The sequence below is a fragment of the Pleurodeles waltl genome, chromosome 4_1 (genome assembly GCF_031143425.1).
Source record: "Pleurodeles waltl isolate 20211129_DDA chromosome 4_1, aPleWal1.hap1.20221129, whole genome shotgun sequence".
In the NCBI taxonomy this organism is placed as follows: domain Eukaryota; kingdom Metazoa; phylum Chordata; class Amphibia; order Caudata; family Salamandridae; genus Pleurodeles; species Pleurodeles waltl.
In genome coordinates this window covers 983184332-983210515 of record NC_090442.1, presented here as the reverse complement: position 1 = coordinate 983210515, position 26184 = coordinate 983184332, and the positions used below count along the sequence as shown (strand labels likewise).

The following is a 26184-nucleotide window of genomic DNA, read 5'->3' as shown; positions in this document are numbered from 1 at the left end:
GGGACAGGCTATCAGTTTTGTGAAGAAAATATGAAATGGTGACTAATCCTAACAAATGTTATTGGAGCGGAGGTACACAAAGCCTGCAAGGATTTTAGCACACATCCCAAGCATTAGTGTGCTCAATCACATCACTAGATTCATTATACTGTATAGTGCAATGGTTCTTTATCTGTGGTCCGGGGACCCCTGGGAGTTCGCAAAGCCTAATCAGGGAGTCCGTACTTCACTAAATATAAAAGAAAGTTGTTTTTTTTTGTTTGTGAATTAAGTAAAATATTCCTAAATTTGTGTATTTGTTCGATGGGTAAATTTGTTTGTAGTTTTGTAAACTGTTCCGAGGGTCAAATTATAGACATTTCTTAGGTGGGGTTTCCTGGCTTCCAGCACTGATTCTTTTGGGGACAGCAGAAGTCAAAAGGATAGTTGTTTTTACCGATTAAACAGGGAAAAAGTTGTGGTTGGCTTTGTCGTTGTCTTTATTTTTATTTCAGTATTTTTTTTAAAAACTCTGTTTTATTGAGTTTATCATAAACAACCAAAATAAAAAATAAAACAGACAGTGCATTTTCATATGAGATATCTTAATGTCCATTGTTCTCCCGGTCGGAGGCTGATGATACCTGTAGGCAGAAACATGGGACATCTCCAAGCAGACCATCCATAACCACCCCTCTTCTCTCCCCCAGGACCTCATATGTAACCAAATTGTTCATTCACCTCATTTACAGTGTGGCTCTTTTACCACAGCTGGTTGTCACTTATACGCATAGTATAACATGCCATGATCAAGGATCCTCATCTGTGCTCCAATCAGACCTGGACTCCTGGGCCCCCGTAAAGCGTTCTAACAGTGCACTCCAGGCCCTTATATCCACCAATGCCCCTTCTTCCCTGCGTGTGAGTCTCATATTTTTGTTCTTTGGCTATACCCCATTCCAAAACATCACGGGACCAGTGAGATGGAGATGGACTTTGTGTACCCATCCAACCCATAGTCACCCTTCGCATAGCCAACACAAGAGCAAGCTGCGTGAATCTGTAAGGGACGTGCCTATCCCGAGGTCTCTGTATTGTACCCAGGAGGCAAGCCGATGGCGTCGCCTCGAGCCCCAGACCAGTGACCCCGTCCAACATCCGAACCACCACCCACCAAAATTGCTGTACCTCCCTACAGGTCCTGGCCAAGTGAAGAAAAGAAGCACCCTTCTCCCCACATCTAGGACACCCTCCCTCCCTTGTAGAGTCCATCTTATTAAGTCGAGCAGGTATGATGTATACACAATGGACAAAATTAAAGTGCAGTAACTTAAATCTATGGTTACACAAGACCGTGCGTACCAGCAATAGAACCAAATTCCAGTCCACATCTTCTATGGGGTTCTCCAGCTCTCGGTCCCAGGCTCTGCGCCCTGCACACTCTACCCCCACACTATACCCATGCAGCACTCTATAAAACAGAGTCACCAAGTGGGAATCATCTCCCCAATTGATTAACCCGTGCAATATCTTTGATGCCACTGGGGCCACTGGAAACCCAGGACAGACCTGTCAAGCCACACTCAATCTTGGCATATTGCAAGAACTGGCCAGCGCTCAGTCCAAATGTATTACACACCTCCTTAAAGGAAATAAACTCACCATTGGGATATAGAGCCCCAGACAGCAAGCATCCACCCATTCTCCATGCCTCCATTGACATGAATGTATCCATATCCTGAAAGGGAGCTAGTCTCCAAATCTTCAGTTCCCTATCAAAGGGAGCACGTCGGAGTATCCTCTTAACCGCCTGTTCCCGGATCCCAGCTGTATTCTTGACCAGGTAGGGGACAGGAGTCATCGACCTACCCCCTGACATTAATGCGTGCACCAGTGCCTCATCTCCCAACATGCCCGCAAATAGCCGCTTCTCCCAATTATCCGTCTGCGTCATCCACTTAGCAGCATATTGTAAATGAGCCGCATAATAATAGAATCTAATATTAGGGAGTGCCAAGCCTCCATCTTCCATATCCCTTTGTAACATGGACAACGCCACCCTGCTACGGCAGCCAGCCCAAACCAAGGAGATCAACAAGCTATCTAGACGATTAAAAAGCTGAGCCAGTCAATGGAAACAAGGAATTCTGGACCAGGTAAAGACACCGCGGCAAGAACATCATCTTGGCCACAGCCGCCCTTCCCATCACGGACAGAGGCAGCTTATTCCAGAATGAAATGGAGTGCTCCAACCCCCTCACCACCCGTTCAACATTATGCATCAGATGTGTCATTGCCGTATGTGTAACCCATATGCCCAAATAACTAAAACTTTCAAGTTCCCACTTGAGCCCAACCTCAGGCAAAGCTTCCTGTGGGGCATCACACAGCGAACCCATAGGAAACAGCAGTAACTTCTTCCTATTCACCTGTAGCCCCGACACAGCCCCAAATTCTTCCATCAATTGTAACTATAGGGGAACTGAGATGTGTGGCTCACGGAGGTACAGCAACGCATCATCGGCATACAGGGAGACAATATGAGTGGCCTGACCCACCTGAACACCTCAGGGCCCCAATTCCTCATGCAACCAGGCCACCAGTGGCTCAACCGCCAAAGCAAAGAGGAGCGGTGACAATGGGCATCCCTGCCGGGTTCCCCTACCAAGCGCCCAAACATCCGATAGCTCTCTGGTCACCCGCACACGTGCAGTGCTCTACTCACCCGCACACGTGCAGAGTGAGAGGTGTACAATAAACGAACCCAAGCGCAGATTCGAGAGCCAAAGCCCATTCCCTGCAGAACTGCCAATAAGTACTCCCACTCCACAGTATCAAAAGCCATCTCTATATCCAGTGATACTAATGCCAATTTGCCTCCCACCTCTGCAGTTTCATGTAAAACATGAAGCAAACGGTGCAAATTTTAAGTCATACTACGATCGGGAATGAATCTGCATTGGTCCTCGTGTACTAGACCCCGGATCACTCCACGCAATCGAGTAGCCAAAATTTTACACAGAATCTTGACATCTGTATTTAGCATAGGAAGCGGGCGATATGAGGAAGGGTCATCAGGATCCACCCCCCCAGGCTTAAGCATTAAACAGACAACGCCCTGTGGCATGGTCTCAGGAAGAATAACCCGTTCCCGAGCTTCCTCAAACACCGCCACCTTCTCTCCCTTAGCAGAAGAAAAAACGCCTGGTACAATTCAATCCGGCTGTAGCTGCGGAAGGCTCATCCGTTTCATAAAACTCTCCTAATCTAACATCCGAGACAGGGGGACCAGCCCTAGGTACCACCTGCAAGTGCTCCACTAATGCCCGAAAAATGTCTATGCGATTAGTAACCTGTACCCCATCCACATTCATAATATGTAGGATGGGAAGAGAGTCAACCTCACGCTTAAGGAGACATGGCAACAATTTACCAGACTTGTCTCCCTCCCTGTGTAGGCGCTTTCTATACGATCTAAGGGTAACCTTATCCAGCGTGTCCCAGCAGTCACTGACCTTCTGAAACAGCCGAAGCTGCTCTTGCTCTACCTCTGGGGTTACTGGTGTCTGCTGCTGTGCACTTTCCAAATCTGCGAGTTCCTGTTCAATTTGTTTGCGCACCCCACACGCCGTGCCGATGCACATTCCCCTTAGGACCGCCTTCATGGCAACCCATTCCATGCCCCTTGAGTTAGTCATACCCCAATGGATATCCAAGTAGTCCTTGAGGACCGCTGCCATTTTCTAACGACAGCCAGCCTCCATCAAAAATGAGAGAGGCATACGCCACCCACGAGACACATTAGCATAAGATCTCCATAGTACATGCATCAGCACCGGTGCATGATCAGACAAAAACCTCCCCAAATGCTTAACTTCCATTACCTGTGAAGAGGTCAGTCTGCCCAAGAGGAAACAATCCAACCGACTATATGTATTGTGAGTCTTAGAGTGACAGGTGTATTACCTGGCCTTCGGATGCAGTTCTCTCCAACCATCCCAAAGCCCTAAATTATGCAAGCCCTCTGTAAGAGATCCCGTGATCAATGGTTTTGTTCCCCAATTAGGAAGAGAACGATCCACCTCACAATCCAGTATGCAATTATAGTCCCCAGCCACATCCCCTCCCCCAGTAGTTCAGGTATGGTGTCATAAAGAGAGGGATCATCTATGTTAGGTGCATAAGTGCTTAGAATAGTAAGGGGCATTGCATCAAACGCCCTATGTAAATGTATATATCTCCCTTCCACATCTGTTTCACTATAGATATGTGTTAACGGAACCCCAGGGGCAATCCAGATCACCACTCCACGTGCTTAGGAGGAAAAAGATGCAGAGAACACCTGTCCCCGCCACTTTCTAGACAATTTATGTGATTCCTCTTCTGTCAAATGAGTTTCCTGAAGACACGCTATATGAACCCTATGCCGCCCCAGGAAGGAGTGTACCCTGTAATGCGTAGTGTAGCTTTTCAGACCCTTAACATTCCATGTCAGTATATTAAACTGTTGACCCATGTTTAGATTGAAAAGCAATCCCTCCCGCTAGGGTCCCTACTCCAGCCTTGTACCCAAGATCTCACACTCAACAATGCACTGCCAGTATAAACATCAAACCATTGAAAACGTACGCAAACTTTGCATCCCCAAACCCCCGCACCCACCCCGGATGAACAGTAAAGCATGCTTTTCAAAATGTACTGTAGATCCATATATATGTACGCTGGCAGGACAACAGCCCACACCCCAACACCCAAAAAGCCTACCACAACTGTGGAAGTGAACCCCCCGTCCCCACCAACATACACAGTGCCTTTCACCCCATACAAACATTATCTAGGATAAACATTTCTGCCCTTCAACCATATACTACACAGACATATGAAGCCCCTTTAAACATCTTCCGTAAGAGTTCATACTCCTAATCATGCAGGGTGGTGCCCACAGGCCAATGACAGGGCCCCCGGTCGAGCCGCACAAACAGTATCTCCCAAGGACCCACATAGTCAAGAATCAACAGATAGCAGCCCAGCCTCCATGTCCAACGGGCCAGCAAGTTCAACAGCCTGCTCAGGATCCACTATCGCCATAGTACCATCCTGCTGGATTTCAAATCTGCTGATAGAGTCAGAGTCATCACATCACTGTGCAGAGACCCGTGATGGGCCATCTCCACGCCTCCTCCAGTCCAAACCATCCACTCCAGAAGTGCGAGCCGAACCGAATCTAGACCGCCCAGAAGGACTCGAGCCAAACTTATCCCACATCTCTAGCCACTTCCGGACATCCTCAGGATGCTCAAAGAATTGTGTTTTACCTCCAGAAATCACCTTCAGATATGCCGGATACAACAACATGTATCTGATGTTCATGGCACGAAGCTTGGCCTTTACCTCCAGAAACCCTTTGCGGGAACACTGGACCTTATTCGTATAGTCTGGGAAGATGGAAATCTTGCAGTTCCCAAAGACAGCAATATCAGTCTCATGGGCGGTCTGTAGGATACTGTCCCTGTCTTTATAATTCAGTAGGCGTGCAATGATGGCCCTCAGCGGCGCCTCAGGCCGAGGAGGAGCAGCCAAAGCCCTGTGAGCGCGCTCCACCACAAACACCCTGGGCAACCCCTCCTGCTGCAATAATTCTCTGATCCATTGTTCAACAAAGCTTTCCAACTTGGAGCCCTCCGTGCACTCCGGGAATCCAAGGAGGCACACGTTGTTCCGTCGTGATCTGCCCTCGGCATCCTCCAGTCGCCCCTCTAATGGACCAGCAGTTGATGTGACCCGAGCCATCTACGTGCGCAGCGTGCCCACCTCTGTTTGCAAGTCCACGATAGACCCCTCGGCCACCTTGACCTTATCAGATACCTTGTGGAGGTCAGCCCGCAAAAGGTTCACCTCCACAGCCATGTTTCTATTTTCCCCTCCAGAGCCACTCTTGCGCCATGAATGGCAGCTAACAGCTCAGCGCGCTTGGCTCCCCCGCTGTGGCCGGCGCCTCCAATGCTTCACCCGACCCTCTTGTGTGAGTCTGTCTCTGTGGCTGCGGAGTAGGGGTAGTATATTGCTCCATTGTGTTCCCTGTGATGGCGCAGACTGCCGATGTCACCCCATCTTACCTCCACAGGAGGATAATAGGATATGTTACCACCAGGGCACTGGAAATCCACTGTTTAGTCCAAGTGTCCACCGTAGAGGCCCCCAGTTGCCTGCGCCGCCGTGCCGACCCCTTCAGCCCAGAGTGGGTCAGGCGTGCACACTACGCGCAGGAGCACGGATCCAAGTCCTCTACGCCTCTGCACACACTCCAGAGGTAGGAAAAACTAACACCTCCCCATGGTTGCAGAACCATCCATCGGGCCCCATTGTGGCCTCCCTAGTCACTGGTTGCCAGAAGGCCCTGCAGAGGAGTGCACCAAACCCAAGCCCCAGACCACCTTCACTCCCATCCCGTGGCCCACTATCTCGCAGTATTAGACTTCTGTGGATGTGAAGAGCGTCACACCTACAGGCAGTCCAGAGAGGGGGACACACAAGCCCTCCCTCACCTCCTCCACCTCGAGGTTCCGCTACGGGGTGGGTCAGCAGCCATGCCTGCCCCTGTTCTAGCCGTCCTCACTGCTGACTCCGGGGGGGGGAATAGCCCCAATCAACCCCCCCATGCACTCCAGTCACCTGGTCCAGGCCGATGGGCCGATGCGCCGGCCAACAAAGGCTGATACGAACCCGCTGCACGAGGGCAGTCGCACCCCAACCACCAGGCCTGACCCCGCACTCCAATCCCGGAGCTCCAACAGGGGAGAAAATCAGGAGGAGGCCCGCCGGCGTCTTCCGGGCACCTCCACTTGCCATTGCAGGGGGGGCGCTAGCGTCCAGCACTCAGGATCCCTGCAGGAGAGCTACGGGATGGTGGAGCGCACTAGAGACGCTTCCCGCCGGCCATCTTGGTTGGCCACGCCCCCGTTATTTCAGTATTAAAACTAGAAATACTTCTTAATACAAATAATTTTATGGTGACTTACAACTTTTTCACGAATTGCAAGTTTAAAAGTCTGCAACTTCTACCCATACTGATGAACAGCAGCTAATTTTGTACACCTCAAATTGTGGTGTAAAACATGAGTAAAGACCATTAGGTTCACTTTGTATTTGTCAAGTATTAACCCCACTAAGTACTGAAAGAATGGATTAGCTGGCTGAGTGTGGCTAGACTCCATCTTGGAGCATATTTCCACTTACGGAGGCCACATAGAAAGGGGAAGCAGAAAGAGTAAGAAAAGACTATGAGGCAGATTTAAGAGAGCCTAGAGCCTCCTTGCGCCTTATTAGGGTCATTTTTTTAATGCTAATGTGGCACAAACGAGGCCAAAATTGCCACGCCAAATTTACAAAGTGGTACAATGCATGCATTGTGCCACTTTGTAACCCTTTGCTGCAGCAGGCATAATGTATGCAAAGGGGGTGTTCCCCAGTTAGGTGGGGGCGGACAAATGGCGCAAAGAAATCTAAAAGATTTCTTGGCGTACTTTTTTCTGCACTTTTAGCGCCTTCTCTGCAGGCGTTAAAAGGAGGTACACTATTAAATATAATAGGCCTCAATAGGCTTTGAAGGATTAGCATCAAAATGTTTGACATTAATCCTGCAAAGCCGTCAAAAGTTTTGAAGCTAGTGCCCCTAAATACCACCATGATGCGCCGTATCATAGATACGGTGCACACATGGAGTAAGGGGGGAGCTAAGGGGCGCAAGAAAAGTGGCGCTGCTCTGGAGGCCCCATGATTCTGAGAAAAGCATGTGTGATCTCAGAGTGGAAGTAGGGAGCCAGCTTGTAACTCTGTCAAAACTAATTGTGCTAAGTTGATGGGAAATACAACCTTCAGCAGTGACCACATTTTCTGGAACTAGTGGAGAGCCCCACTGGAGTTTGATTTACCCAATGTATTAAGGCATTGTTCAATAGGGAGTGTCAGTACTCACCATGAAGATGTGCAGTATTATCTTGTACTTTCAATTCAGAGTCTCATAATTGTGTTTGCATTGGCTTCCAGGCCCTACATGTCCATTGGAACCCTTCGGGATCAAGTCATATATCCGGACTCACTAGATGACATGCACGAGAAAGGGTGCCGCGATCTGGATTTGGAGTCCATTCTACACATTGTACACCTAAACCACATAGTGCAAAGAGAAGGAGGTAAACTCTTGCTTTGTTTAAACTCTGTAATAAATATATAAGTAAATGCTTATTTCAGATTAATTTCTATGAGTCCATAAACATATCAAAGCACTGGAAAATATATAAAATAACAGAATTCATTTTTTTATCAGCAAAGCAAAATCGCAGCATAGTAAATAAGACAATTGAATTGTAAACAAGTGAAATTACTTATACGGGTTTCAAATATGTTTGTGAGAGGTTGAAGCCAACTCCCAATAATGGCCTGATTATGTTGCAGGAGTGGCAGCTTGTTAAAGATATTAGAATCAAAATATATGTACCTGCATTAGGTGGTCTGCCTAGCTTAAAGAAAAATGAAAATTGATTTAACTAAGCCCACCTAAAAATAATCTGAAGAATTAAAAAAGGCGGAATCCAGAAAAGGGTGTTTTATTTAAAGTATCACTGACACCACTGACACGTCAAGCAAATACATTTTGCCTCTCAATGTTGATTTGCTAAAATGTACAAGTTTGTTATAAGTCTGTAGATTGGGATTCTTCCTGTTCCATGGTCCATGCTAAATACTTTTATCACAAATGTATAAAGGCAAAGGAAACCAACGTCTTCACAGCCATCATATTACAGATGCTTATTCCTAGAAAGATTGAGTGCTGAAGATTTTTCTCAGTAACTCAGTGATAATACCAAGGCATAAGATGGTGTATGGGCCCTAATGTTTGAGAGATAGTTGACATTTGCATGAGGTTCACTGCATTTTAGTGGATGTAGGAGACTTTCTACGGGGTACTTTTCATCTATTTATTTCCAGTAGGTTTGTTGTAGGGCAATGGTTCTGAACCGTTTGACTCCTGAGGACCCCCACTGAATCACTACTGGATGCTGGTGACCCCCAAGCAATTTGTACGATTTAACTTACATACATTAACAGTAATTTGCAAAAAATACACAAACAAGTACACACCAAACAAATACTTGTACTACTAAAGATATAATTATTTTATATTGAAAAAACATGCAAAAATAGAAAACTGTCAATGGGAATGTTGGCACTGCAGCTCAAAGACTAACTTTTCAATGTTTAGTTTTATTTACGAAAGTTGAATCCTCAGGTCAGATATCACATCCCCAAGCAATTTCTGTTTCTAGTTTTTAGTTACATAAGATCTGAGAAAGACTTTTCACATAAATATGTGGTGGGGAAAGGAAGTAAAACAATAAGGGCCTCTCATGTGTCCATAGACTCTCTGTCACATGTAATTCATTTTTTATAGCACCTCTCATACCAGTGTAGGGTGTTGGACCACTTTACAGGGGACTACAAGGTGTAGGATTCACATGGCATCCACAATAGTAGGCATTTTCTAAGACTGCTTGCAGGATTCACATGGCATCCCCACTGGTAGGCATTTTCTAAGTGTGCTTCGTCTGAAGAACCACAAACTCAGGATTCAGAACATAACAGAGTGGTTAGCATTGACTTTAATAATAAGAAGGTATTTCTATGCAAGCAAACCTTTTTAGCAGCAAAAGGAAAATGAAAGATTGGAAAAAAACATAACTTTCTCATTTGTGCCATGCAGTTTGTATGCAGTTCTTTGACTGCAGTTCATAGCTCACTGTGCTAGATTATGATTGTAACTTATGAACTGCACAGTAACAAAAGCACCTCTGCAACAAAAGCAGTAACCACTCTGCTATGCACATAAATACTGTTCTTTGCCTGATACACCTTCTTTACAGCAGGCATACTACCCATCTGCGCTACCCTAGGTGAGTCAAAGCTGCCACTAGATAAAACTCCAATCTCTCTCCAGCAGGTGCATTAATCAAAAGAGTTATCTTGATGCCCGAAAGCTGCTGGTTGTACAATTAACTTTACAGAGCTTTTAAAAGTGCTGCACAGAAGAAGTAATAAATATAAAAATATGCACGCTGGTGTTTCTGTGAGAGGCCCCAGTTGCAGAAGTGCCTTCCTACTGGCCCGGGCCTGCGGATCACCTGGGAATGTGTCACTGTCCCCTGGAGGGCCGCGAACCATAGGTTGGGAACACCTGTTGTAGGGATTTTAGGCGTGATTCAGAAAAGGATCTTGGATAATTCTGTGAGTAAGAGGACCCTCGTATGGGGATCTTAATGCCAACGAAATGTGCCCTATGCTTTCCAAAGTGAGGCACTCAAAGCAATACCCATGTCCCTCATCGCATCTCACACCATTATTCCTTTTGTTCAACTATAGCAAGTGGACCAGGCAGCAATTGTATCACTAATTAGCATCATGTAACTGTGATGAAGATCCTTTCACACCTTAACTCATGGAGGAAACAACACTAGGGGTCTGATTACGTCCTTGTCGGATGGGATACTCCGTCACAAACAAGACGAATATCCTGCCTGCCGTTTTACAAGTTCCATAGGATATAATAGAACTTGTAATATAGCAGGCGAGATATCTGGCAATTTGTGACAGAGTATCCCATCCGCCAAGGTCATAATCAGGTTGTAGGTCATTAGTTAATAAAGTTCCATAGGCGCAGTTCTCAATGCAATATATTACAGAATTGATGGCAGAGGTCCAGAGGAATATGGATGTGGGTTGTCACAATTTAAAATGCATTCTCTCACCTACTGCTAGAATCTACTTCTCGGGTGTTATCGACACAGGTGACTGGTTTGAGTTTTTTTACTAGTATTATTAAAACAACATAACCATGTGAAAAACAAAACAGTTACAGCAATAATAATAATTTGATATAATTACAATGAATACCTACGTATAAAGGTTTGTGACCTGCTACATCTTTAGGTGTTGATGATAACAGGCATTGTTAATATTTAAGTCAGTGGTCCTGCCATATTTTTGCCATGGGTGTAGTGGATTTGGTGGGATTTTATCTTGTGACCATCAAGTTACCCACCGATTTGTTCAGTCGGTGCAATAGCATACTGAACTATTGTAACAGTTTGAGGAAAGACTAAATTGCTTGCATTCATACATTTTCCAGGGAACTGTGAACCCTATATTTTGAGGATGAGGACATTGACAAAACACGTGGGTGTTCCGGGCACCCTACTAGTGCACAGGACTGATCTGTGATCCAGTGGCTATATCACCATCAATACGCGACAGACACACATCACCATCAGTGAGTGGGAGACACAAACCACCATCCACTATGAATATGTAGAATGGGAAGCTATAGCCTCCAGCCCCTTCTGTCTTAATCAAGGCACCTATCAAAAGGTTTTGAGAAATAGCACAGTAAAGTTATAAGTGAAAGGGCTGTTTAAGCACCTGCTCTTACTACTGTGATTCTACCATTATTACTGACAACCAAAGCTGGGAAGGCAGCACAAGATGATCCTCAAAGAGGTGGTTGTCATTCAGAAATCAACATTAATAAGAATCTGAAAATGTTCTTCTTCACTGCATTTTGATGGCTATGACAATACTCTATGCACTTATATTTGCCTTTTTGAGGCACTTCAACATCATCACACCTAGGGTTTTGCAGTCCCTGATTCTGTGGCTACACACCTGAGCCTGTGGCTCCTACAAATCTAAATTTTACCCACACCAACATTCAGCAAAGTACATGTGTATCATGATATCATGATTCCAAGGAAAATCTTTACACGCATTCCTGGTGTGTCAAGAGGTCTTTGATTCCTTTTTTACACATTAGGTCTGCATTACACATCTAGGTTTCTCTACAACCATGTATAACACAATGAAAAACTATAATACCATAGATTTTGTTGTTATGCAATACCACTGCTCATTTGCCATCCATCAACGAGTAAGAATAGCATAGTACTTAATGAAAACTGTCTTGAATTTCTGCTCCCAGTACAGAAGCTTGTTTTTCTTTCACAAATGTGATCACTGTGTTTTCAGTCTAAGTATTACGAAATTATTGTTGGAGAGGGGTATGGTTGCACAAACCTCAAATATACAACAAGATGTTAATGATTTTATTATTAAGATGCCAAAGTGTCTCCTCATGTCAGTCATGACTCAGCCAGTGCCTCTTTTTCAGGACATCTCACAGTCACTGTAGTAGCCTTTGGAAAGATTCCGTCCATGGAGGGCTTTGATCGCATGGGATATGAGGAGGTTTATTTCACCAAAAAGTATTTTATTGCGAACACCACTGCTCCTATTCAATGATTGGATGCAACATCATTCAGGACCTGTACGAGTTCCCTTCCTGCATTCCTCATTACAATTCTTGCTAAATGTGTGGAGCACCTAGAGTTCTCAGGGTCAGTGGCATAACTTCAAAAGATGCCCCCCTGCTTAATATGAAGAGGGACCCTTGAGTCTCCCTTATCTCACAAATATTAATTAACCTTTGGGCTTCTCTTAAGGATTTGGGGGCCCTTGACAAATGGGGCCCACCTGCACCACAGGGGCAGCAGGGGCTTGTATTAAAACCCTGCTGTGGGTGCAGTGAATCTTTAAATGTGAAATTTCAACTAAGTAACTTATTGAATTTAGGTGAAAATGTGGATGCTCAAATTACGCTGGACATGGCTGTATTTCTGTTTTTTCTCCTTCCAGTAGTTTAGGTAAACCCAAACAAATTGGGTGAAGTATTGGAATATATGATGCTATGAAATTTCCTATCAGAAATTGTTTTCAATTGATTGTCAGCCACACTCCTAGGCCAGGACTCGAATACATATGAACTAACAGATCACCCCTCTACTTTCAAAATGGAAGGACAATGTGGGATAAACTCCCAGTGGTGTTGAGGCACAAATCTTCTCTTAAATTATTCTTGCAAAGTAAAATACAATTAATGCAAATCAAACATTAAACCCTAAGAGATGACCCAACATACATTAGTTTTAGGTACATATCTTGAATGCAAATTCCCAATGAAATTTGGGATCTGGTTTCTTGCCAGCCACAGGACATGTAAGGTTAGTAAACGCCCATAACGTTAACGGTAAAGCCTTGCAAACTGTTAAATCCCCATCCTAAAATTGGATCTCAGCTGAAGCCATTTCTACATTTAGGCCCTCATTACGACATTGGCGGTAAATGTCGCCCACCGCCACAGCGTCGGCCGCCAACATACCGTCGCCGTGGCTACCAGCCGCCCAACCACATTATGACCGTAGACAGAATTCTGCCAGAAGGCTGGCGGAATAAACACCGCCTACCGTATCATGAGCCATGATACGGCCTGGCGGTGTTTTGCTGGCGGATGTTGCTGCTGGCAGCCGCACTGCGTCCAGGGTCCTGCCAGAGGACCCCCTGCAAGCAGGTAAGTCGGGTTCTCCGACAGGAGAGGGGGTGAGGGGTGGTGTGTGCGTGTATGTTGTATGTTGTTAATGCGTGTGTGTGACAATGTATGTTAGTGTGTGTTGCGGTGTGTTGCGGTGTGTGGGTTTGTATGTGTGCATGCGTGGGTGGATGTGGGTATGTGTGTGTTTATGAGTGTGTATGTGTGCGAGGGTGGGTGTAAATGTGCGTGGGCGGGAGATGGAGAGGGAGGGGGAGGTTGATGGGGGACTCTGGGGAGGGTGGCGGGGGAGACACCTATCCGTACCAGGGAAGGAATTATCTGGCACTGATAGTGCCTACCGAAATGGTTTTCCTGGCGGTACGTTTGTCAAGAAAGCCATGACGGTAGGGTGGGTCATAACCCGAGGGTGGGATTGTGAAGGCCGCCTGCCTGGAGACCGAAGTCTCCAGCCCAGCGCCCGTTACCACCCTGGTGGACGGAGTGGTACATTGGCAGTTTGGCTTGTCTGCCAATCCGCCAATGTCATAATTCGGGAAAAGATACTGCCAGCCTGTTGGCAGTACCTTTCCCCAAATTACCGCCATCTGCCAGGGTTGTAATGAGGGCCCTAATTCTTTGAGAAAGGGATTGTCTCCCTACTCTCTGTCTTTGCTTTTGGAGACACAATGAATAATAGTTATGCGTCTTCACACTCTGCTGTGGCTCTGGGGATGGAAAGGATGCATGTGGCTAGGACAATCACTGATAAAAAACCCTTATCAATACTTTTGTGATGTCACGAGTTGCCATGCAGTGCGGTGCACATGGGCTTACCTTCAAACGTATCCTTCAAACTTTAGGTATCACTAAACATACCAGCTGAACTCATAAGACCATATTAGAGCTGTATCTTTCAGCCTTTGCTGGCTCCCAATAGCTACTTACATCAAGTGGCCTTCTTAGCCTAGTCCATAAGACATACTTGAAGCAGGACTCTGCCATTCTATATATTTTGAAAGTTCACCCCTTGCACAGGCACCTGATTGGGATGCGGGTGATAGTAGAAGCATTCATCTTGGTATGTGCACAGTAGTGTTGAGAATCAGACAGTATATTTTAAAAACATGCTATTTTTTAGACCAAACTAAGAAAATAAATATAATTTAATTTAGGAAAACGTTTATATGAATGTGTATTCCATGTTATCATTATATGGCATACTGTGTTTAATAGCTAATTAAAATAGACTAATATCCAATGACAGAAACAGTATGAAACTGTTTACTGTAGTTTTCCACAAGTGCTTGCCTTCTGTAAACAGGCCTTTAACACTTGTTCTTATCTTGTCACATTTGCTGTGCCTTCAAAGACAAATTTCAAATGTCATGCTCTGTCTTCCAAGGGAGCTTTGTGTTTACTTTTCTTTCTCTGACTTCAAAGTGAGAGGATTCATGTGACAATCATGCTGTGAAAGTAAGGCTTTTTTTCTAGCACACAACAAAATGAACTATGCAGATATTTCAGAATACATCTGAATTAGGAAAGCACAAATGAAGCAAATTTTTTCAAATTTTGAAGTGTTGTCGTAACAAATATTTAATACAATCAAGCAAATCAATACACTAGGTGATGACATTTCCACACACTATTGTTTGTGAGCTGTATGCTTTTGCCAGTAAAACTGTATGCCTGCGCAAACTTAATGGTAATTTGAATTCAAAATGTGTTGTCTGTAATGGAAGTGCAGTACCATGCCATGCATGCTTCACACTGCGCCACTCCACTCTACACCTCTCCTCTCTACAACACTCTACTCCACTTTATGCTCCTCCATTCCCCCCTTCTCTATGCCACCATACTGCATGCCATGCCACTCCATCCTACCACACTCCACTCTATGACATGTTACTCTGTTGTATGACACACCACTTCATTCTAGTATACAACATGCCGCTCCACTCTGTGCCAACCCACTCTAAGACATCCTATGTACACCACTGTACAAAAAAACACTGAACTCCCCTCTATGACACCACTCCACAACACTCTACTCTGACATGCCCCTCCATGCTACACCACTTCACTCTGTGCCACTCCTTTCTATGCCACTCTACGACACACCACTTTACACTACACCCCTCCACTCTCTGCTCCTCCACTTTACGCCCCTGCAAGCCATAACACTCCATGCCACAACACTCTGATATTGTATGACACTTTACAACACTCCAACCTACAACACTACACTTGATGACACTTTACTCCACTCTGCGCTACACAACTCCACCCCACTCTATGCCACACCACGCAACAGCATTATACCCCACCCAATGCAACTCTTCAACACTCTGCTGTACTCAATTCTATGCAACACTCTCTACGCCACTCCACACCACTTTACTCCACTCTACTCTATGACACACCATTCCACTCTAATCCACTATGCCACTCTAAGCCCCTCTATTCCACTCCACTCTACGACACTCTAGGCCACTCCACTCTACAACACTCTCCTTCAATCTATGCCACTCCAATCTACAACACTTCATTAAACTACACTCTGTGGTAAAGCCCATTAGGGCCTTCTTAATATCTTCATTTTAAAATAAACCTTTTAACTTACCATTTCCTTTCTGTTGGTAATCTTTTACATGGCTTTTATTCTTTCGATAATGTACTGTTTCTTGTGAGCATTGATATCATCTAGTCTGTACACTCTGTCTGAGCACACAGAATGCAATGCCTTAGATGTTCTAATTGTCCGCGGAGACAGCTCCGCAAGTGCAGACATATAACGTCGAGCCTGCACCTCCGACTCAGTGTGACACGAACGATGCTTGTATTTTAAAAACTGACTGTGATGCACATTAAGCAGAGGAGCATTCCTGTTACAACACTCCACAACACTTTGTCACTCCAATCTATGCCACTCCACTCTACAACAATCTAGTCCACTCTACGCCACTCTACTCAACTGTACGCAACTCCATCTATGCCACTCTATGCCACCTTACTTCACTCTACGCCCCTCCACTCTACTCTATGACACTATACTCCACTCTTCGCCTTTCCACTCTATGATACTGTATTCACTCTATGACTTTCTACTCCACTCTATGCCACTCCACTATACAACACTCTGCTCCTCCCTATGCCACTCTATGACACTCTACTCCACTTTCTTCACTCAACAGAACTCCCTCTATGACACTCCATGGAACATTACTCCACTATACTCTATGACACATTAGTCCACTCTACTCCACTCCACTACTCCACTACTCCACTGTACACCATTCCATTCCACTCTACTCCACTGTATGCCACTCCACTCTATGGCACTCTGCTATACTCCTCTCCTGTCTAAGACACTTCGCTCTATGACACTCCACTCCACTCAACGACACTCCACTGTACTCCACTCTGCTTCACTCTACTCCACTCGAGGACACTACACTCTGCAACACTCCACTCTATGACATTCCACTCTACAACACTCTAATCTACAACACTCTATCCCAGTCTATGCCACTCCACTCTACAACAGTCTACTCCTCTCTGTACCACTCTGCGACACTCCATGCAACACCTTCCATGCTACTCCACGTCACTTTATTCCACTCTACGCCACCCTTCTCTACTCCACTGCACTCCACTTGATGACATTCTACTCCTCTCTACACAACTCCACTCTATGACACTCCATGCCATTCCAGGACACTCTACTGCACTCTGTGCTCCATTACTCTACTCCACTCTATGACACTCTGCTCCCTCCATGACACTATGTGCAACTCCATTCTATGGGAATCTATTCCATTTTATTCCACTCCACTGTACGACAATGTACTCCACTCTACATCACTGAGGTTTCGGATGAGACAAAGAAGGGATACAGGAGTGAAGAATCAAGGAAGTGTTATTTTAGAGATCATAGTAGTAAAATGAGGTTTATGATGAGTCAGAGAGCGGAGGTTAAAGATATATTGAGAGAGGTATAGGATGAGACATTGAGTACTGCATTGGAGGAGTTGAAGGCTTTTTCTTTCTTTCTTCCTTTCTTCCTTTCTATCTTTCTTTCTTTCTTTCTTTCTTTCTTTCTTTCTTTCTTTCTTTCTTTCTTTCTTTCTTTCTTTCTTCAATACGAGTAAAGTAATAAATATATAGATACATAATGGTGAGCGAAAAATGTACTGTAGCTTTGCCCAAAATAATTACCAGTGACTGAGCTCAAATCAAGCATTCACCTTTTTGTTTTTCTCAAAGTAACTATAACAATTAGTTAAGTGCTTTACTATATTGTTGAGGGGTTCACCTTTCTCTGCACAAAGTCCTCAGACCATGTAGGAAGAAGTTGGCACAGAAACTGGAATAAAAGACAAAAGTTTATTAACCTCATGAGGTGGTACTACAGTTCAGACAGCACCCTTGGGTAATGTCTGAAGTAGCACACTGAACTGAGAGAGCATGGTCCTTTTATACCCATACAGGGGCTAAAAGGAGATGGTACAATGTGGAAAATGCACAGTCGACAGGTAGGAGGAGCTAACAGTTTCCAAGGACTAACAGCTGCAGACCTTACTGAGCATGTGCGAAAGTAAGAGATGCTAAATATAACTTGTCACTAGGCAGATTTCAAGAGCAGTTAACAGAAAGGTAGGACAGAGCACATGGTGAGCACATGGCAGCATGTAGCAGAGAAAATGGCTGCCATGAATACAAAATGGATTCCGCAAAATGTTCACAATAGTTACTAAATACAAGATGTCTTCTGCTAATGCTTAATCTAATCACTGCTAAATTACAACAGACGACCCTTTCAGCATTAGCTGAAGACATTTGTCTTTCTGGGATAATCTAAATATTCATCTTGTATATTTATGCTCATCATTTCAGCTATTTCCTTATCTAACATATGTTGTGCCTTCATTTCTGTAATATTTTTTTTGGTAGGCATACAAGCAGTAATACACATGGAGCAGAACATTGGACCACACTGAATACAGATACAGCATGTAAAAAATATTGCAATTATTACACACAGGACCTTCCAACAGGTAGTTGGTAATATCCATAGTTACCACAAACAAAATATGTATTATGTGAAGCTGTAAAACTACTATTATTTACACTCTCAATAGTTAAAATCAAGGTACAATCGCTTATTCCTACTGGAATTCGTCCAATGCTTCGTATACATAAATCTGCTTTAGTTTTTGTAACAGAAATCACAAATTGTTCTTTCTTGTCAGAGTCTCGTATATTTGTGAAGACATATGGTATTGAAACATTGTCCGGTTGATACTCTTCCGATTCCCATTTAGTTTCTTTAGCTTGGGGATACCCATCTTTGTCTTGGTAGCATACTTTATTAAGGCGAAAAAGAAGTCCGCCCTCCGTACGTTTTCCAGATGCAAACAAAAGCATGTACCAAGCTTGACAAGAACCATTGTGTGAAAAAGGAAGAGGAATGAAAGGTGTTCCTCCTTTCTTTTGATGCGCAGGTATCATTCCACATACCCAACAGTTAGTAGTATTTGTAGCATTATGAGTATGATGCAACATCTGAATGAAAGTATTATTGAAATACGATTGACGTTGCTTCTGCTCCTGATAGGGAAGCGTAAAGTAATAGTGATCCTCTGGTACTGGAGTAGTGGCAACAAAAATCTCACGAGCAGGAGACTTCTTTTCAATAAACCAGGTGATTGTTGCTGTAACCACCAAAACAACAACAAACCCCATAATACTAATGATCAATTTGTTATTCATTTTAGCAACAGTGATAATCGACCCTTTCAGAAATGAATTAAAAACAATTGTTGGAGCTCTTATCCCTGGGCAGCCGCTGATTTCTTCACCACGGGCCAAGACGGGTGTCACTACTCTAATGCACGGCTGATCCACCCCCCTTGCCACATTGGCTCTCCGTTTCACTAACCCAGGGCGGTAGCTCAACCAGTCTTTTCAAAACAATTTTCAGATTCTTTCCTTGGTCTCAAATTATATCGCGACACTCCAGAAGTCGTATGGTCCGGGAAGACCTCTGCAGATTCGTCAGGTGATATAGCACGGCCTTTCTCCGTAGTCAAAATCTCTCGATGATCGGTCAGCACAGCAGGTTCCACTAAGGTAGGTAGCACTCTCTTGCAGTGAGTATTATGGACCCAATTCTTTCGGTTCGTCACTCGAACTGCTGTCCTTGTCACAAGGAGCACCTGTTTTGGGCCTCGCCACCTTGTTTCCTAGCTGCTTGATCTTTCAAAAGACTTAATCATCACCTGGTCACCAGGTCGGAGTTCATGGCCTTCACCTGTAGATCTGTCAGGAAGTGCTTCTCAAACCTGTTGATGAATCGAAACCAAATTGTCGGTTAACTGTGCCAAATAATCATTCATCAGGACACAAGGTACATCATATACAGATTTTGGTTTAGGAACTCCCCAAATATTCATTGGTCTCCCAAATACTACTTCATAGGGGCTAAGGCCAAGTCGGGAGTGTGGCACTGACCTAATAGACAATAATGCCAATGGTAATGCATCTGGCCAAGTTAAGGATGTGGAAGCCTGTATCTTCGCTAATTTCAGCTTCAATGTAGCATTATACCTTTCCACCAACCCTGCTGATTGTGGGTGGAAAACCGCATGGAACTTCTGTTTGATCCCTAATCCTTTCAGGACATACTTAATAACTTCCCCAACAAAATGAGGTCTGTTATCACTCCATAAAAGTCTGCAAACACCAAACCTAGGGAAAAATTCTTTCAAAAGCACCTTCGCTGTGGTAATGGCAGTATTATCCTTTGTGGTGTACGCCTCTATCCATTTACTGAAGGCACAAACCACCACCAAGACATACTTTAAATTGTTGCAGCGTTCAAGCTGAATATAATCCATTTGTAGAACTTCAAAAGGTGCAGTTGGTGAAGAAAACCCTACTGCAGGAGTACGTGTCCCTTTTCCAGGATTGTATTGTAAGCAGATCAAACAAGACTGTACTACTCTCTTAGCTGTACTGGAAATTTCTGGATGCTCCCAAACTTGCGTAAGCAACTTCGTTATTGTTGAAGCTCCAACATGTGCCAGCCCATGTGCCATCTGAACCATAGGTTGTACAAAAGCTATAGGCAATTTCCATTTATCCATCTGCTTATTCCGCCAACAGCCCTCATCATCCAATTCTCCATCTTTAGACCATTGCTCACGTTCTTTCACAGAAGCAGATTTCTGTATATCTAATACGTCTTGTCTAGCATTATGCCAACGTTCAGCTTGTGACTTCACTACATACATAGAAGTAGTACTTCGCTGCATCACAGTCTCACGTGCTACACGGTCTGCAAGAGCATTACCTTGCCCTATCTTATCGGTCACTTTCTTATGTGCACTACATTTCACAATAGCTAGTTTATTTGGATATGCCAATGCAGTCAAGAGGTTATGCACTAATTCTCCGTGCATTATCTGCATCCCGTGGGATGTGAGAAAACCTCTCTCCTTCCAAAGCAAACCAAAATCATGAGCCACTCCAAAAGCATAGCGGCTGTCTGTGTAAATGTTCACACTTAAATCAGTACTAAGCTCACATGCTTGTGTCAAAGCTATTAGTTCAGCTACTTGAGCTGACTTCTGTGGTATACGAGCTGTCTCCACTACCGTGTGTATTGTGGTGATTGCATATGCAGCTGAGGTCGTACCATCTGGCAACTTCAAACAAGACCCATCAACCCACAGTTCCCCGTCTACATCTAAAAGGGGCGTATCTTGTAAATCAACACGACCCTTTGTCTGTTCTTCGGTAAGGAATATCCAATCATGTGTTTCTTGTGACTGAGGCTGAGTCACCGGATATGGCAACAAAGTAGCTGGATTTAGTGTCGCACATCTCTTCAGTGTAATGTGAGGAGCCAACAATGTCAACTCATAACCTGTCATACGGGCGCTAGTTAAATGTTGTGTCTTTGTTTGATTTAAAAGAGCATCAACCGCATGGGGTACTAGCACCAACAGCTTATGTGACAAAACTATCCCTTCACTCTGACGTATTGAGACAGCTGTTGCGGCAACTGAACGAAAACACCCAGGCAACGCTCGAGCGACAGGATCAAGTACTGCTGAAAAATATGCACAGGGACGCTGCTTATTGCCATGTGTCTGTACTAAAACTGACAATGCACATCCATCTTTCTCGTGTACGTAAAGTGCAAAAGGCTTCATGTAATCTGGAGTACCTAACACTGGTGCAGAACAAAGGGCTTGTCGCAGCTGCCGGAAAGCAGTCTCACATTCATCTGTCCATGGGAGGGGCATTGGAGTATCTTTAGTAAAAAGTGCTAGCAAAGGTTTGGCAATGTGTGAAAACCCTAATATCCATTGCCTACAAAAAGAAGTAAGACCAAGGAATGCACGAACATCTTTCTGAGTAGAGGGTACTGGTGTGTCTAAAATTGCTTGAATACGATCTGATGTAAGTGCACGGCCCTCCTTAGACAAAAGGTGACCTAAATAGGTTACCTTTGGTCTACAATATTGCAATTTCTTTCGTGACACTTTATGATGGTGTGAAGCAAGAAAAGAAAGTAAGGACAAAGTGCACTTTTCACATTGCTCCGGGGTATCAGCTGCCAACAAAATATCATCAACATATTGTATGAGAGCCACACCTTCAGGTAAAACAAAAGAATCAAGGTGTCCAAAGTCATAGTACAAGAACTAATTGCTCCCTCAACTTCCTCATAAAAGGCGGCTGGATTTTTCCGCGGGTCAGGTAATGCTGTTTTAAGTGCCATTACATCTGCCCTATTCCAAGGAGTATACACCCAATTATAAATAAAATAACCCTTAGCATCAACAGAAGTTTTATCATCATTTGTACCCAATCCTTTAGGAGGAACATACAAAGGCGCGGCCTCCCGCATTGGTTTCGCGTGAACTATCATAATCTTATCTGTTTCAAAGATGGAAGCTTGCGCCCCTTCGGTCTGAGATGCTCGTGCAACTGCGTCCGCAGCCCCTTTCTCTTCTTGCAAACGGACTGCCACAATACGTAATTTCATTAAAAGCCTGATTGCATCAGCCACCTGTGAGAAAACAAAAAGACCATCACGCATTTGCTTATGATCAGCTGCTACATCATCGGGCTCTAACTCATCAGAAAATTTCCGATATAGTTCAATAACTTCTGAGCCAAATGCCTCAGTAAAATATAGCTGCTCCTTTTCCGTCCACCCTTTCATGTTGTCTAAAAGTTCAGAAGCAGAAACAACGCTACAAATTGTTTTATGAGCAATAGATCTAAGTTCAGACGCACGGTCAGCAGGCAGCATAGAGCGACTGTCCCGCATCTTCTGTTGCTCCGAACTGGAGACCTCAGCTAACTCATGAGGGGCAGAAGGAACGACATACGGAGGTGGAGGGCGATCTAGTAACAATAAATCATCATGTGTTTTATTAAGGATAGGATAGAGAGGTTGCCTAACAGTGTATTGGCCAGTTACCTGTAGCTTACGTTCTTTTTCTTCTAGCTCCTTTAAGTCATTTATTTCTTTCTTTCTCATTTCCAATGCTTTCACATATACATTCTTCCGCTGCTCTTTCTCAAGCAAGGCTTGCTCACGCTTCACTCGTCCACGCGCTTCTTTCCCACATTCGTACACAGTCAATCATATCTTGCCTAGACTTTCGCTTACACATACATTGTTCCACATACTCAATCTTTCGCAAATCAAATGACCCATGCATAGGCCAACGTAACTCAGGATCCGCGCAGGTGTATTTATTTCATAATGTGCTGTACATTATAGAAGAAATACCATGTTTAACATACATATCTCTATTTGGCGTCCCCTCTTGGGGTGCCGGTTGCGATTCTTCCAGTCTCAAATTGGTACCATTACAAAAGCAACACATCCTACGAAGTGCGCTAAAAACAGGCATGCCAAAAATAGTGCAGAATATGCAATATTATAATCAAAGTAGCACTTAAGGTGCTGTTCAAATCAAAATTAAATTGGAGAAAATTCTCCTCATTACCTGCCTATATAAATTGCAATTTATATATCAATTCCAAAGAATACAAATTGACTAGTCACCCAAATCACGAGAGCCACAGTAAGTAGTGCTTAACTACATTACCAAACACAGGCATCAAAACCCACAGGAAGTGCCGTAAAACGGCTCTTACCAATCACAGGGTGTCCAGGTTCCAACTGCCAAGTTCTAAAATCGACCAAATGGTCACTGCATGACGAATGAACAAAAAGGATCTCAGTCGAGGACCGGCGCCACCTGGATGGTCAAGTCAGAAGGAAGGGAAAAACGCTGTGGTTGCCAAGACTCGGGTCTCCTCAGGCATTGATCGTCCGCAGCGAGATCCCAATCCTTTGTCGCGACCAATCCGTTGGGCATCCGAGTCGCCGATGAGTCCCTGTTCGGGCGCCAATTTGTTGAAGTAAGCCTCAGCAAGGCCTACTAGTGCAAGGGGTTCACCTTTCTCTGCACAAAGTCCTCAGACCATGTAGGAAGAAGTTGGCACAGAAACTGGAATAAAAGACAAAAGTTTATTAACCTCATGAGGTGGTACTACAGTTCAGACAGCACCCTTGGGTAATGTCTGAAGTAGCACACTGACCTGAGAGAGCATGGTCCTTTTATACCCACACAGGGGCTAAAAGGAGATGGTACAATTATGGAAACAAGACTTGTATACATGTAAGGTCATGTGGAAAATGCACAGTCGACAGGTAGGAGGAGCTAACAGTTTCCAAGGACTAACAGCTGCAGACCTTACTGAGCATGTGCGAAAGTAAGAGATGCTAAATATAACTTGTCACTAGGCAGATTTCAAGAGCAGTTAACAGAAAGGTAGGACAGAGCACATGGTGAGCACATGGCAGCATGTAGCAGAGAAAATGGCTGCCATGAATACAAAATGGATTCCGCAAAATGTTCACAATAGTTACTAAATACAAGATGTCTTCTGCTAATGCTTAATCTAATCACTGCTAAATTACAACAATATGAGGATCTATTATTGGACTCTGTGAAATTGCACAGGTATTCAGCTTTGGAATTTCGAATTCCACTTCTCATTGACCTAAGATTTTATACCCCCTGCTAATCTTGACCTAGCGCCAAAACCTAAACAGGCATCCGCAAAGTCAATAGGTCTGGCCTTGGCATGCTTGCATTTTTGTAAACGTGTTCAATATGCAAAAACATACAAAGGAATGGCCCAGCAGACCAGTCACCATAGCACTGACGTTGAAATGCACTCCTTTTTATGTGGCTGAACACAGGTGTTCCGGGCTGCAGTCTTCCTGAGCAGTTCTTACTGTGAACTGCACCAAGACATTGATTTCTTAAGAACGATTGTGTTATTTGTATTCTCGCTCGTGCCTGAGAGACTGGTTCTGCCGCTGCTCACATCTGAGATTACTCATCATCACTGATGTGAAAGCCCTGATCAATCTGAACCCACAAATGCTGGAGACACCCACCCTCTGATGAGCAGCTTGGAGACCACACCGGACGATCGAAGCACGCACATTTAAGCACCCTATCTGCACCTGGCCTGGAAACTACTACTACAGAAGATGAGTGCTGCTGTGTGAGCCTTAGGTTCTGATCTCGCTCAGTGGTCACGTTCTGATTGTGGTTGCTTCCAAGGAACCTGCAGTACAAGAGCCTCCACCACAGTAGCAAGACTGATGACCTCACCTGTCTTGCACCACCAGAGCTGCATTTACAGTAATCCAGGCTATTGTAGGATCTAACTGTTAGTGGATGGAAAGGCTGATGAATCAGAAGAATTTAACCATATGAACTTAAGACTTTTACCTAGTGACCTTGAATTTGTGAAAGTAAACTGAACTGTGTGCATCAAAACACTGGGGTACTTTTGAGTTATGTACACCTAATGCATGCACAGACACTTGCTATACCTATGGCATTGTAGACACTAGGGCCCATATTTATACTTTTTGACGCTAAACTGCGCTAACGCAGTTTAGCGTCAAAAAATTTTGCGCCGTCTAACGCCATTCTGAAGCGCCATGCGGGCGCCGTATTTATGGAATGGCGTTAGACGGCGCAATCAGACCGGCGCTGCCTGGTGTGCGTGGAAAAAAACCACGTAGACCAGGCAGCGCCGGCGTTGGGAAAAAATGACGTTAGGGCGTCTTAAAATGGCGCAAGTCAGGTTGATGCTAAAAAATCGTCTTAACCCGATTTGCGCCATTTTTTCGACGCCCAGACGCCGTTTCATGACTCCTGTCTTAGTAAAGACAGGAGTCATGCCCCCTTGCCCAATGGCCATGCCCAGGGGACTTGTGTCCCCTGGGCATGGTCATTGGGCATAGTGGCATGTAGGGGGGCACAAATAAGGCCCCCCTATGCCACAAAAAAAATAAAAAAATAAAAAAAATTATACTTACCTGAACTTACCTGTACTTCACTGGGATGGGTCCCTCCATCCTTGGGTGTCCTCCTGGGGTGGGCAGGGGTGGCAGGGGATGTCCCTGGGGGCAGGGGAGGGCACCTGTGGGCAGGGGAGGGCACCTGTGGGCTCATTCTGAGCCCACAGATCCCTTAACGCCTACCCTGACCCAGGCGTTAAATTCAGGCGCAAATGCGGGTTTTTTTGACCCGCCACCTCCCGGGCGTGATTTTTGCCCGGGAGTATAAATACGACGCATTTGCGTCGCCGTCATTTTTTTTGACGGGAACGCCTTCCTTGCATCTCATTAACGCAAGGAAGGCGTTCACGCAAAAAAATGACGCTCTTTCTTC

The 26184-nt window shown here is 44.6% G+C and overlaps 1 protein-coding gene across 1 annotated transcript in view; it reads left to right on the top strand.

Moving 5' to 3' along the window:
* The window catches only part of ABCD2 (ATP binding cassette subfamily D member 2), a 238479-nt gene that overhangs the window by 174350 nt on the left and 37945 nt on the right, over nucleotides 1-26184 (top strand). Inside the window, exon 7 of the mRNA XM_069229758.1 lies at nucleotides 8026-8171. Coding sequence (XP_069085859.1) covers nucleotides 8026-8171 — 146 coding nt within the window. The remainder of the gene's footprint in view (nucleotides 1-8025; nucleotides 8172-26184) is intronic.